Source organism: Neomonachus schauinslandi, chromosome 6, assembly GCF_002201575.2.
Source record: "Neomonachus schauinslandi chromosome 6, ASM220157v2, whole genome shotgun sequence".
Classification (NCBI taxonomy): Eukaryota; Metazoa; Chordata; class Mammalia; order Carnivora; family Phocidae; genus Neomonachus; species Neomonachus schauinslandi.
Genome location: NC_058408.1, coordinates 126973375 through 126989191, shown reverse-complemented (window position 1 = coordinate 126989191; position 15817 = coordinate 126973375). Strand labels below are relative to the sequence as shown.

Genomic DNA, 15817 nt, shown 5'->3' with positions numbered 1-15817 from the left:
TCTGTGAAGCAAGCCTTCCTCCTCAAAGGTGCCCTGACGGCCGACTCAGAACCTCACACGTTTCAAATGAACAAAATGTGTAAATTACAATGCGGAGTTCCAGCATGGCACTTGCAGAACTGTAGCTGAGCAGTTACCTAAGTATCTCTGATAATACAGATTTACATCACAATCCATTTCTTTCTGCTGTCCTCCCACTTGAGTCTCTGAACCTAATGATCAGATGGGATGGCAATTAATGGAACTTTCTCTAGGAAACCCCTCTGACAATGCTCTTCTCTGCAAATTAAGCTCATAAAATATGAATGAGGGGAATACTGACAGTGGAAGAGACTCCAAATCAAAGGAAGAAATGAATCCTAACCTAGCCATGAGTTTGTGTCCTGGGACACAGGCAGGGCATTCTTTGAGCAGGTTGTTACTCATCCTTAAGGTCACTATCCTGGCTGCTTCACAGGGTGCCTGGGAGACGATCCCATTGGAAAACCTTCTGGTGTACTTCACAAGCACAGAACATAAAACGTAGTTTTGTTTTTGCTAGGCTATTCTCCCCAACTCCGTTGTAAGAAAATGGCTGTTGTTCTCAGCCACCTACACACCAGCGTTTGGTTCCAGGCTTCGCACAGAGCAGTTACTCACTGTATAGCAGGGATCCTAGGTGAGGGGGGTAGGTATGAACTCCTGAAACTTGAGCAGAGGTTCCCTGAGGCAAAGAACTCTGGCCTATTCAAGTTGTCCTGCTTCCTGTTCACTGTGGCAGCATTTCTGTTCCTGCTTTGCCATCTCCACCTCTCGTTTGCCCAGCACTCTCCCTTTAGGTGGCGTGATCTTTATTTGGGCCAAATATACAGCTGAGGTGCTTCTTCAGTAGGGACTGTCACCAGGGCACCAATGCTGTAGTCTCACTGTTCCACTGTGCCTCAGAAGCCTGTTTTGCCTGTTAAGTTTTCCTCCCAGCCAGTCGTCTTGGAGTCAGACCCAAAGCTGGGCCTTCTGGTTTGCCCTCTCTTGACTCCAGCCTGGGGAATGGTTAGCAAGGAAAAGGGAGTGTCAGGACATGTCTACAAAATGATGGAAAATCACCCACCACCACCCCTTCTCAGCTTTAGCATGCTGAGTCCTAAAGAAGCCACAAACTTATATATACAGATACATATATATGTGTATATATATATATATATATATACATATATATTTTTTTTACCAGGAGAGACAGAGCTGGACAGAGAAGCCTCTGGAGCTGCCTGTCAGAAGGATTAGAGCACACCCACACTACAATTTTAAGGTATGGTTTGCTTAGATGTCAGTGAACCCCCAAGTGCCTTATGTTCAACTTATTTTTTTTTTTAAGTAATCTCTACATCCAACATGGGGCTCAAATTCACAACACGAGTAGCATGCTCCACTGACCAAGCCAGCCAGGTGCCCCTCCTTAAGTTCAATTTTAACTGTCATCTGAGAAGAGCTTCAAATGAGAGCTAAATAATAATACCTAGCATATATGCCAGGCACCTTGCTAAGTACTTTTCATGCATTAGCTCACTTAATCCTTATAAGCTCTGAGATAGACACCATTATTATTGCTTTCAACAGAGGAAGAAACTAAGGTTCGGACAGGTTAAGTAACTTGCCAAAGATCAAATGGTTGTTATGGTCAATCTGGGATCTGAGGTCATGACTAAGGTCAAGGTCAAGGCCCTTAACTTGCACAAGGCTATGCTGCCAGGATCCCAGTACTTAAGGCAATGTCTTTGCTTTTGTCTGGCTGTTACTCCCTCACCCTTCTACCCCAGTCAGAAAAATGCTCACAAGTGGTCTTCTCCAAACCAGCCTGTCAGAAGGGAGAAATAAATACTGGCATGGTTCTGGAACCTGAGGCCTCTGGCAACCATGCCTAGCCCTTCTATGAGCTCATAATAGTTTCTTCTGTGAGGAGTTGTCAACCTATGTCTCCCCTCAGCTGCCATATGCACAGCTTTCTCTGCCTGGCAGGTTGGAGGTAGTCCTGAGCCCTGCTTCTGCATCATATGGCTTCCCCTTTCCTTGACCTGGGCTCTAGAACAGGGGAGCCAGGCCAAAGGATTCCTTTCCAGTCCTCTTTGGCCAATAACAAAGTATTTTCACCTGGATACCAGAAGGTACAATTCATGAGAGCTGTTTGTGTTGTTCACCACTGAATCCTCCAAAGAGTACCTAGCATGTAGTAGGTATGCAATAGTTGTTGAATCAACCGAGCGAATGGGGTAATGTAAGAATGAGATTACTGAATTGCTGACCACAAATTATGCAGCAAATTATTAAGTGGGTTATGTAAAAGCGAACTGTGCACAACTATAGCTTTATGTATTCCAGAAACAGGAGACATCAAACCAAAAAAACAGATGGAAGAATCCAAAGCAAGAGGAAAAAAGAATCAGTTTAAAAACTAGGGGGATAGGGCAGGGAAGAAACAGGATTCCCAGATATTTAACTATCCCCCACTCCCAAACAAATATTACCAAACACATGTTCAAACTGAGAAAAAGCATTTTTAATAACACACACATACATTCATGGGACTTTAAACAAGATGTAGTAAAAAAATCTTTAAAAAAAAAGGGGGAAGAGAAAAGAAATCTGCATTTACTTGTAAACTGCCTAAGAGCTGGTGGAGCAACTGGCTGACAGGACTGCCCAGGGAAAACAGATGCACAGATAACGAGGTGCATCAACACTGTAAACGAGTAAGAAATAACCACCACAGATCGTGCTCTACATGCCCAGCCACCGGTACCCTAATCTTGCATTCTTAGAGACAAACCAGGACAGTCTCTTCCCTATTTTCCAACTCAGTCACTTGTTACTGGGTCACCTCTTAAATTTTTTATTTTTAAAATTTAAAAATTACCCTTGGTTTAAAGACTCCACGCATTATTACTGGCCAGTCCCCACCAACTATACTTGTTTGGACAGAAATAAAAATGCAAATGCTCCTGACTGAGCCTGGATGACAATGCGCCTTTTTCTCTCTTTTACATCTGGGGAGATTCTGTGAAGTCAAAAGCAAGCTATGATTTGTACTTCAAAACAAAACCAAAATGCCAACCTCCCAAAAGGTGACAAAGGCACCATTACCGTCAAAAGACAGACAGGAAATGTACAAATGCTGTTACTTTACTGCTAGATAGATGCATTTTGTGCATGGAGAGCCTCTTCACTTTAACATGATATAACTAATAGAATTATATTTTCCAATAACAAGAAAAGCAGTTTAGAAAAGGCAAACAGTTACACACAAAAGCATAAACACTTACAAGTACCTTAATTTTCAGCTTGCAATAAGGGTAATAAGTTTGACACACATATCCAGAAAATTAGACAAGGTTATTTTTGGCACAGTAATATTGCCAAACACACCACCACTCAGTGCAAGCTTTGTTTGCCAAGTCCCAAAAGTGGCCTGACGTTTTCTGTGCAATGAACATTTTCTCCCCCCACTACCATCCCATTCGCTGGGCAACAACAGCAGGAGGGAGACAGAACATGGGGACTCAAGAGGGAGAAGGATAATACTTGATTTGGGAGAAAAGTCATGGGCTACTTGTGCTAAAAGAGAATCATCACAGAATTTGTATGAGAACCCAATGCAAATACTGACTGGAGTATGACCTGGAGACGGAGACATCTACCAGAGTCATAAAAAGAAGGGCTCAAACTGATGTCTGGCCATTTTTAAAGGGACAGATGAAGTATTTTTCTCTAATGAAGAAAGACAATTAAAAATAGAGACTTTTCTTATTGGAACTGCTAAATAAAAATGTATCAAAGTGGTTTTAAATTTGATGAGCAGTTATCAGTTGAAACTGCAATACAAAAGGGTCACTTAAAAAAAAAACCTGAATAACCCACGTGTCCCCCCGTCAATGTACACGATTAGAAAATATTTACACACTGTAATTACAAGCAATATAAGCAGTATTTTATACTTTGAGATTTTGTACACTTTACACAATGCAAAATGAGAAAAATATGAACACTTATAAAATTACACACAAATAATGTATCTACAAAGTATTAAATTACAAAGAGTGAAAGCCCCCATTGTTGGGCAGATAGATGCCAGAGTTTCAAGCTTCTGTCAAATGGAACTCTTTGTATCTATCTCATTAACCATAAGTGGCATTTTCTAATAATACCCTTGAGAGGTAGTATCGAGATAATAATATTCTTACCAGTAAACTCAACAGAATAAAACTTTTGTTGGTCTGACTCCTGGAGCCTCATTCAGTCGGGGTTCTAAGGAATTGAATTTACTTAGTCTTCCCTATAAAATCTCTAACTGCTCAATGCTTGACATGGGCTCAAAAGTTACTTATGCTATTGTAAATGATAAGTTTAAGATAAAATGCTTTTAACTCATAACCCTCAATTTAGAGGTAGAAAGCTATTTTTCAAAAATTATCTTCTCCCCTCTCAAACCATAAAACCCAAGTCCAATTCCCTTCCTCTCCATCATCTTTCCCCCCACAATTGGAGACATCAGAATGCTCAGGAAAGCAGTGTCATCCAAGTCAATATTGAAAGGAAAAAAAAGTTGACATTCTCATTCAAGAAACAACCCCCTCCACAAAGGGACACTCAGTCAACAAAAGAATTTTTCAGTTAGCTAGTAAGAGTCTATTACTACCAAAGGCTTCAAAGGGCCCTTGGGCTAATAAGACCAGCATGTGCACTTCTACTAACCCTTCACCATTTAAACCCAAGGATGGCTTTCCAGTGTTTAAGAATATTTAGAGCAGCTGTGGTTTTCAAGTGCAACAAATTTAAAATACAAGCACACACACGCGTGTGCACACACACACACACACACACGCGCGTGCACGTGTGCAATGTCCCAAAGAATAAACACCATCCAGGTCTCTGCCAAGCTTATATACTCATGAAAGTAAGGGTTTTGGAAACTTGTCCAGATCTTTAAGCTTTTATACTATAGACTTCTGTAATATGGCTGACCAAGGGCCAGGATTCTAAGATTTAGCCAAATTCTAAGATTTAACCAGTATTTAAAAATTATATATACACTTAAAAGGAATCCAAAACAAACTGCATATGAATGTTTTGGCATAAAAACAGAGACACTATTTTATAGCTTAACCTCTTCCCCTTAAGGGGGATCTGACAATATACCAAATTTCTGTTTCTTAACTGTTTAAATGTATTTTAAAAACCTAACAGATTTCTAATCTTGAATAGTGAAGGAAAATGTATGGATTGAAACCTCCCTGTGGTTTATAGGAGTTACAGAAGAGATTTATTCTTTTTGTTATTAATCTCAGTTCTAAGTTTTCTTTTTGAGTCCTAAAATAACGAAGGGGAAAATTAAACCCAACTGGAACTTGGTCTTGATTTCCATGTCAAACTACTCAACTTGGTCCAAACCCTTTCCTACATATTTCCTGTGATTATCCAAGTGCCATAAATACAATCCAAAAAAACAAAACAAAACAAAAAAAAAGGATAACTGGCTTACAAATTAACAAGAGGAGTTAATAGGGGCAGGTTAGACATGCAACTATTAGCTGCTTCTACCCCTCCCCTCTTGTTATAGGATTCTGCTCTTTTTTAAATGTCAGTTGCCTTAAAATTAAGCAGATCATGTTTCATATCTGCTTCAGAAATGGCAATTTCTTCATTACCAGCTTCATACTAGATATTCAAGTGGCACATTTGCAGCACATTTTCTTAGCATTCCACTGGAGTTTGTAGCATTCTTTCTACTCCTCTAGGAAAAGGTCTTATTGAATTTCTCTTGGTTCATATGTTTGCTGCTTCAACTCCTGTTAAGAATCTGGTACCCAGAAGTCATGAAGCTGCCCCTAGAAAAGGGAATGGGGAAAAAAACAGGATAAAGGAAAGTCAGATTATGCATTAATCCTTATAAAACTACTAATCATCAAACAGGGTTTTGGTAAAGGAAGTAATAAAATCTTTATATTGTACATTTCTCTGAAAATTTATGGTAATCGGAATCAGTTTTCACATTTTGTGGTCTAACAATTAAAAAAAGCACAAAATAAGTCCAAGATGTTTTCCTCACCAACACACACATGTGGAGGATCATATTTAAGAAGATTTTATAAAATGTTAAGCTGACTAGTAGAGAAGTTTTGGTATTAAATTCATTTATTTTAATACTACATCAGCAAAGATGGCCAGGCTAAAACAAGATCTACTGAGATTAGAAACTGAAATAACAACAAAACATTAAGACTTCTCAAAGAGCAGGCATATCTTATGAGGGGCAATAACAGCAAGAGAGTCAAAATGCAGAAGAGTTGAGATTACTTTTCCTAATTAATCTTCAGTGTTCCTGTTGCTTTGACATAAACTATAAGCAACTTCTAGGTCCAATCTACTGAAATTATGGTTCCTGGACCAGCAGCATCGCCATCAATCTGAGAAGCTGTTAGAAATGCAGCATCTCTCAGGTCTCACTCCAGACCTACTGAATCAAAATCTGCATTTCAATAAATTGATGCCTATATGCACATTAAAATTTGAGAAGCATAATTTTAGACAATAACATATTCGTTAGTTTGTAAAAGGCAAATTTATAGTATGGCAAAGTAATACCAGGTGCTTAAACAATGCCCCTCTTAAGCAAAGTCCCCTGAGATATGATACCAAAAGCCTAACAAAAGGAAATAAAACTGGACTTCATCACAGTTAAAAACTTTTGTTCTACAAATGATCCCATCAAGGCAATGAAAAGACAACACACAGAATTAGAGAGTAATATATTTGCAAATCATATACCTAACAAGGGACTTGTATTTGGAACAAATGGAGAATTTCTACAATTCAGTAATAAAAAGATAAAAAACCTAATTAAAAAATGGGCAAAGAATTTTAATAGACATTTCTCCAAAGAAGCTACATGAATGGACAGTAAGCATATGAAAAGATGCACATCATCATTAGTCATTAGGGAAATATGAATTAAAACCACAATAAGATTCTACTACCAACCCCCTACTATAGCTATAATAAAAAACACAGATAATAACAAGTGTTAGCAAGAATGTGGAGAATTTAGAAACCTTATACATTCTGGTGGGAATGTAAAACAGTGCAGCCACTATGGAAAACAGTATGGCAATTCCTCAAAACATTTAACATAGAATTACCACACGACCCAGCAATTCCACTCCCAGGTATACACCCAAAATATTTTAATTTGAGAACATATGTTCACACTAAAACCTGTGTAGTGTTGTTCATGGAAGCGTTATTGACAACAGCCAGGAAGTAGAAGCATACCCAAATGTCCCATCTAATTAAGTGGATAAATAAGATATATTCACACAATGGAATATTATTTGGCAATAGAAATGACATACATGCTACAACATGGATTCACCTAACATTATGTGAAAGAAGCCAGTCATAAAAGACCACATAGTGTATCATTTCACTTATATGAAATGTGAAAAATAGGCAAATCTATACAGGCAGAAAGAATAGTGGTTACCTAAAGGCTTGGGGGGAGTTGGGATAGAAATGCACATGGTTGGGGAATGGGCGGTGGCTGCTAATGGGTTCTGGGATTTCTTTCTGGAGTGACAAAAATGTTTTAAAGTACATTAAAATATTTGGTGGTGATGGTTACACAACTCTGTGCATATACTAAAAACCACTTTAAATGAGTGAAATATGATACGTGAATTTTATCTCACTAAAGCTGTTGAGAAAAATGCTCCCCATGAAAATATCAACCTCCATTTGATGTAATGTGGTATTTTAAAATGGGCTCAACCATCTCTGGAAATAAATTAATAAATATAAAGCAAACAAAAACTAAAAAACATACACAAATTATTATACTGGAGTTTTCAGTTTATCTTAAGATACCTAGAAGCAACTGCTCTGTCATTTTTTTTTAAAACAGTATAAAGAAGTACCATTTAGCAAAACTACTAAGAATAAATAAAACTGTTTAACAAAATGACACCTGAGTAGGCCGACAGTTCTGGATTATTTCCTGCCATTTTCCATGTATCCTGGCAACCAGGTCTTTTACCTTAAAAATATCAAAAAGGGGAAAAGGGATCAGATCAAAACATCCTTAACTAAATCAATTTAATGCTTGATATGAAAGATAGGATAGTTGTGACAGGCCCATACCCAACAATTCAATTTAATTTTGTCAAGAAAGAGAAAATAAACTACTCATCTTCTGGAGGGGCTTTCAAATCATAGTGATTAATGTAAAACTTTTCTCAATCACCATAATCTAAATTACTGAATGCTTAGGACTCTATTTTCCCATCAGTTACTAAAGATCATCCAGAAAAAACATATTCCTTCCCTGCCAGCAAGACACTTATATTTTCAACTTGCTGGCTTTTGAACACCCACATAGAGAAGCTGAATTGTGGGCTTTGTTATAGGGCCCAAGGCTTTGGCTGTCCTTGTCTTTCCAACTTCTATTTGAAAGACGCAAGGCCACAAAAATGGCTGTCATTTGTTCCTTCCCACATTATCAGAAGATCAAAGATTCACTGTACTGTCTCTCTAGGTTTCTGCAAAGTACTATGAATCCTCTTTAAATCCAAAGTATATTCCACGTTTGTAGGTTTAGTGAGTCTCTGCCTGAAACTCAAGCTTCCCTACAACTCTAGAGATTCTCAATTAGTTCTTAAACATAACTGCTTCAGAAAAATGTTTTAAACAAGTCAAGAATTTTCTAGCTGCTTTAAGTTTATAAAGTAAATTAAAAGGTACTTTTTTCTCCATTTAGAGTTCAGCAGATTCGGTTTCTCCAAAATAATCACCACCTTTTCTATTACAGGTTGTGAAGAGGCAACTCCTCAGCAGACCATCCCCCGACACAATTTCCATAGACCCCTGTGTCTCTCTCCACTCTAAGAGAAGCAAGCCCTGGCACCAATCTATGCAGGCCCTTGGCTTTAAGAAACAAAAACCTTGGGTGGTCCCCTTTTAGCACATCTGTCAGCAGTAGCCACTACCACTAAGTTCTACGGGCCAGTAACCCTAGTCAATGTTCAAAAGAATGTGCTTCTTTGAAACTATGGTTTCCCCTCTAAGTCAAAGAGCTATCCCCTACATATTTCTGAAAATCTGCAATCTGATACAACTTCATTAGTTGCTCATCTCTGTATTTAACTTAAATCTACTAAAATAAATACACATACTGAATCCAAATGGGCATTGTTGAAATGACTAACCTTTACAGCTAATTAATGTAAGATATAAAGTTACAAAGCTGAAACTTCACATTTACTGATTTATCCAAACACAATGGCAAAAAAGAATCAGCTTTACATTACAAATGCTAAAAGATGATTTGGAATTAAAAAATCCTTAAAAGTTTTTTTAAAAAGTGTTTAATGTTTTAGGAAAAACTTATTTTATTAATACTCAAGTTGCTTTCCTAACTCCATACTCATAGTCAGCTTTTCTACTGTCTACTGTCTTGGAATATACTAAACTTTTAAGAAAAAAAGCTTATAGCAAGCTTACTGCTGAATCATTTCCATCCTAGAGCTCAGACTGGGTGATATACAACTCAGAAACCTGAAGAATCCTTCTTTAACACATTCTTTAATGGGATATTCAAAGAAAAACAGCTAACCTATTTCTTCTCTATGAACAAAACAAGTTTTCAACTATCACAAAATTGCTTTTAATCCCCGAAACTAACTTAGGCATAAAAGTCTTAATTTGTAATCAAAAAAGAAACTAATTTTCTCTCTCTCTCTCTCTTTTTTTTTTAAGATTTTATTTATTTGTCAGAGAGAGAACATAAGCAGGGGGAGCGGCAGGCTCCCCGTTGAGCAAGGAGCCCAATGCGGGATTCGATCATGGGACCCTGGGATCATGACCTGAACCAAAGGCAGATGCTTAACCGACTAAGCTACCCAGGCGTCCAAGTTTTATTAGTATTGGAAGAACTTTCTCTTCAGGTGTCAGGAGTCTTAGAATAGAGTATAGTAAAATGAAAAATATATTTGTCTTGAGATTTTTCCCTTTCACTTTTTTAAAAAAAGTAATCTCTTTGCCCAATGTGGGGCTCAAACTCACAACCCCAAGATGAAGAGTTATATGCTCTACTGACTGAGCCAGCTAGGTGCCTCTCCTTTCACTTTTAATTTAGCTAGAAGTATTTAGTAGAAACTGATTTCTGTTATTAAAGGAGAAAGTCATATTTCTCATCTTATATGTTTTTTTTTTTTTTAAGATTTTATTTATTTGAGAGAGTGAGAGCCAGAGAGCACAAGAAGGTTGAGAGAGCATGAGCAGGGTGAAGGGCAGAGGGAGAAGAGCCCCCTCTTCTCTCCTCACCCACCACGTGGGGCTTAATCCCAGGACTCCAGCATCATGACCTGACCTGAAGGCAGACACTTAACTGACTGAGACACCTAGGCACCCACCCTCCCTTTTTAAAGAGAGGCTTATTCGCTTCTCTTCCTCAAATATTAATGTAATCAAAGCTAGACAACAACAACAAAAAACCCTAACAATTCTTATGAAAAACACTTACCTTAGTTCTATAAAACAGTCTTGCATCTTCCCTAATATCACACTTAACATGCTTTTCCAAAGCCCCACAGAGGTGCACGAAGTGTTTCTGTGCGAAACAAACATGAGGGATGAAAACAACTCTGAAGCGTTGCAAATTAACAAAGAGATGATGCTTAGAACTAACAATCATTTAAAAAATCTCATTCTCCAGTTACTGATTTCTGATGTTAATCATAATATAATACCAGTCATATCACTGAAAACAGTAACTGCCACAACAATAAGACTGTTAAGGTTTACTGCTAACATAAAAATATACACAAAAATGAAAGTCGTTTTGCTGTATATTAAGCTACATTAATGAAAATTAATGCTAGAGTTCTGACTGTGATGTAATGCTCAGAAATTTAAAGAGTCCTTCTTTTTTAACATATTCTCTAATGGAATATTCAAATACCAGCCAACTTACTTTTTCTCTTTGAACAAAACGAGGTTTAAAAGTAGTGTCTTGACAAATTAAGTGTCTTAAGTTTTAGAAGTGTATAGTCCAAAACAGTCACTGGTATACATACAGTAAGGTTGAATATATAAGGTGAGAATGTAAATGGACACTCTTTGGAAGGGAAATGGGATAACCATTATTTTACAATAATTAAAATTTGAAAAATTTATAAGCTTTGATCTAGCAATTCTAATTCTAGTAATTTATCCTAAAGAAATGCTTGTATAGGTTGGTAGACATACACAAATAAGCATGTTCATGTTAGTATTGTGTGTAATCACAAGTATCAAACAAAGATTTTGAAATACTATAGTTACTAGATAGAAGTGCTACTATCTTAAGGCAAAAAAAAAGATAAGTTGCAAATAATATGAATAGTATGACTCCATTTTTGTTAAAGTAATTAAGTTAGTATATGCACAGATTATGGAGAAATTTATAGGAGGGCACTGGATAATAGGAGTCTTTCACTTTCTACCTTATGTAGTTTTATAATAATTGAATTGTTAAACAATACTCATTGCTTTTAATCAGAAAAAATTATTTAAAAAAAATGTGAGGTCCATATAAGAACAATACAGACAGATGACTACATTAGATTCCAATCAGGAGAGCAAACAGTTTTAGGGGCAGGAAGGGAGCTGGCTCAGTCAGGGGAGCATATGACTCTTGATCTTGAGCCCCATTTTGGGTATAGAGATTACTTAAATAAATAAACTTAAAAAAAAAAGAGCGAGAGCAAACATAGTGCTATGTACAAGAGGAGTGTTTATAAAAATACATGAACCACCACAGAGAGAAGGAAAGCATCAACAAAATGAAAAGGCAACCTACTGAATGGGAGAAGATATTTGCAAATGATATATCCGATTAAGGTTGATATCCGATTTGGTTAATATCCAAAATATATAAAGAACTCAACACCACACACACACACACACACAAATCCAATTAAAAAATGGGCAGAAGACTTAGACATTTTTCTAAAGAAGACCTACAGATGGCAAACAGATACATGAAAAGATGCTCAATATCATTAATCATCAAGGAAATACAAATCAAAATCACAATGAGGTATCACCTTACACCTATCAGAATGGCAAGAATCAAAAAACAAGAAATAACAAGTGTTGACGAGGATGTGGAGAAAAAGGAACCCTCATGTACTGTTGGTGGGAATGTGAATTGGTGTAGTCACTGTGGAAAGCGGTATGGAGGTTCCTCAAGATATTAAATACCAAATGACTTAGTCATTCCATTACTGGGTATTTACCCAAAGAAAACAAAAACATTTAATTTGAGAAAATATATGCATCCCTATGTTTACTGCAGCATTATTTACAAGCCAAGAATGGAAGCAACCCAAGTGTCCAGTGACAGATGACTGGATTAAGAGGATGTGGTGTATATATGTGTGTGTGTGTGTGTGTGTATATATATATATATATATATATATATATATATAATGTGGTACACATACACACACACACACACAAACTAGAATACCACCCAGGCATAAAAAGAATGAGATCTTGCCATGTGAGAAAATGGATGAACCTACAGAGTATGATGCTAAGTGAAATAAGTCAGACAGAAGACAAATACTACATGATTTCACTTATATGTAAAACCTAAAAAACAAATGAATAAACAAACAAAAAGTAGAAACAGACCTATAAATACAGAGAACAAACTGATGGTTGCCAGAGGGTAGGGGGTGGTGAAGGGTTGGGCAAAATGGCTAAAGGGGAGTAGGAGATACAAATTTCCAGATATGGAATAAGTCATGGGTATAAAGGGTACAGTATATGGAATATAGTCAGTCGTGTTGTAATAGCATTGTATGGTGACAGATGATAGCTACACTTGTGGTGAGCATAGCATAATATATAAACCTGTTGAATTACTATGTTGTACACCTGACATTAATGTAACATTGTGTGTCTATCTAAAAACCAAAAAACCAAAAAACAAAAAACCCAAAAAGCAAAACAAACAACAGAACCAAGAAAACCCCACAAGAACCCCCAGTGTTGCGTCCTTTTCACGATGACTAAGGAGATAATACTAAGTTTTAAAACAGGTTGGAATACCTACAGTATGAAACATGATGACTTAAACAAGAACTTTCCCCAGAAGTATGGATTATGATAGTATGGAAAGGACAGAATACTTCAAAATGAATATCTTAACATGGGGAGATAATCAAGAAATGCATATGTAAAGTAGCCTTACTATCAATTTAATTTTGAAGGCAAATATTAGTTCTAAAGGAAAAAAAAAGTGAGTGGGAGAAAAGTGGGAAAAAACCAGCTAATAGCTGGCCCATTTGGTGACCTTGGTATCTTATTAATGTATTACATTGTTGTCAAGTTATGATGGTTAAATTACACTCCAGTAAACAGAACTAACATGTGCAGACAAATAATTCTTGCCAATGATATGGTTGCAAAGTTACTATTACTTTCCTCTTTCCAGTGTACACTGGGATTTCTATAGCAAACCCAAAGTTAACTTTTATGAAGTTTTCTTCTATATAAAGAACATTCATTCATTCCATCAATAGTGACACTTATTAAAAACAAAAAACACTAAAAACTACCTACCCGTTGTCCAGAAGAAAAAGAATGAGAACAACTAACTTCACCAACTAAATGAAGAAGAATGTAGGTCAGGTAATATGCCTGTTAAAGAAATAAATAACACAAACACCCATGAATTAGCTAGCATAGATATCATTCCAGTTTACACATTAGGAGAGTTGCCCAGGAAGGACTAAAGAATTTGCTAATAAAGTTAACTGAGCTGGTAAGTAGGAAAATCCAAGCATTTAATCTAGGCTTCCTGACTTCTAACTCAAGTGCATTCCTTTTACTATCTCACAAGTGCCCTAGTAAAGGAGTACAAAAAATACTCCCAGTATTAAATTACCAACAACCATCCTTTTACCTTGGTTCTCAACTCTCAAGGTTACTTAAGAATTTCACGATAGCAATAAGTAAAAAATATCATTTACTTTATAATTGTGTTTGCTATAATGTATCTAAGTCTCCAAATCCAGAAATGCCTATGCTATCAGCCTGTTGTTAGGAAACTGGCATCAGTTATACTCATAATGTACTCTTCTGAGATGATCTAGCCCCGGATACCTGCTTTTCGAGTTCCAAATGAAGACTATCATCAATAGTGCCATTTGGCTGTTCAGCCCTTTTCTTCAAGACCATTTTCTTCAACAAATCAGAAGGCTTCATTTGCACAAGATAGCGATGTAGGACTGATATCTATCAACAGAGAGGAGAAACTGAATATTAAGCAATACAGTTGCTCTTTCTTAGTCTACTTTTTTTTCAGTGGTCCTCTGTTCATTTTGCCTTCTCTAATTTTGCCCCTTTAGCTTTCTTTATAGTCCAGTGATATCCAATTCTCCTTTATTTAAAAGTCCTCATTTACTTAAAAGGGGCTTTAAATTAAAAGGTTCAATACTTGTAATTGAGGATAAAAGCTTGAGGAGGAGACCAAATGGCATTACAACAGAGGCCAAACAGAACGTTTTCTCTGTGAAATTATTTGAAAGTCAGCAAAGCTGAATCTCCCTATGAGTAGAAGTCACTGAATTCTAGAAAGAATTCTCTTTTGATGAAAGTAAGTTATCACTGAAAAGACTGACAGTCCCCATATCTGGAATCAAATCTACCTGAGCTCTACTAATGAAGAAACCAGCTGTCCCTTTCAATCTCTCTGTCCCACAGCACCCTGTGCATACCTCTATCATTGTTCTTACTACATTGTACTACAAGGGTTTATTTTGTTTCAACCTAGATTATGTTTCCAAGAGCAGAGTCTCTAATTCATTTTTTTATCCCTAGGACCTAGTAGAGAATAGATCATCTTGTATTGAATTGCAGTTCACAGAAGAACATATCTAGACCAGGTTAGATGTTGAGTTTTAAAATTCCAACTACGTGTATGTAGCCCATGTAGCTCCCTTAGTGTTATTAATGTTTGTAAAAGGCTTTCAGTACCTTTCAGTGGAGCTTCCGTTGGACATATTTAAACCCACTCATCTATACATGATATATTTACTACTGAATGTGATAAAATTGCTAACCTTGATAAATAATCATATAGTCATATTTATATAGCACATTTTGATTTTCCCAGTATTTATACATTAATTCATCTAATTGTCCACAACCAACCTATATGTTACTGAATATGATATCATGTCAGTGTAATGGATATCATTAGTTAAGTACCATTCTAAAGATTATATGAATAGTATTATGCTTGAGAGTTGAGATCTAACCCCAGAACTTCTGACTTAAGAACCATCAATTTTCCTTACACCTCACTACCTTTCCCATTTATGAAAAGAAAACAAAAATATTATTTATACCTGTAGATTACTGGCATTAGGGATATCTTCACGTTTCTCATCCAAAAGCTTTGAAATAATCACTAGGCTGAGGCACTGTCTTAGTTGCCTGGAATTAGAATTTAAAAGTATTTAGAATGCATTTTAATCAATACTGTCTGAGAAGCAAATGAATGAGCCCAAAGTTCTTCTAACTGGAAACATTGGAAACATGGCTAGTATTTCAAGAGAAGACAGTATAAGAACATATAAACTTTAATAGAACAGTAAAATTTTCATATAAAGTATTTGTGTATAAAGTTAGATGCCTGCAAATCATTAAGAGTCTTTATCTTTGGCCCTGCTGATATACTGATAGAAAATCTATTTTATTGCTCACATTTATATTTACTAAAGTAAAAAAAAAGAAAAAAGCG

At 36.5% G+C, this 15817-nt stretch overlaps 1 protein-coding gene across 1 annotated transcript in view; it reads right to left on the bottom strand.

Moving 5' to 3' along the window:
* Nucleotides 1-5592: 5592 nt before the first annotated feature.
* Nucleotides 5593-15817, bottom strand: part of SLF2 (SMC5-SMC6 complex localization factor 2) — a 42533-nt gene continuing 32308 nt past the window's right edge. The window contains 6 exon segments of the mRNA XM_021699861.1: nt 5593-5855; nt 7991-8059; nt 10544-10630; nt 13633-13710; nt 14176-14307; nt 15423-15510. Of these exon segments, the coding sequence (XP_021555536.1) occupies nt 5820-5855; nt 7991-8059; nt 10544-10630; nt 13633-13710; nt 14176-14307; nt 15423-15510 (490 nt within the window). The 3' untranslated portion in view covers nt 5593-5819.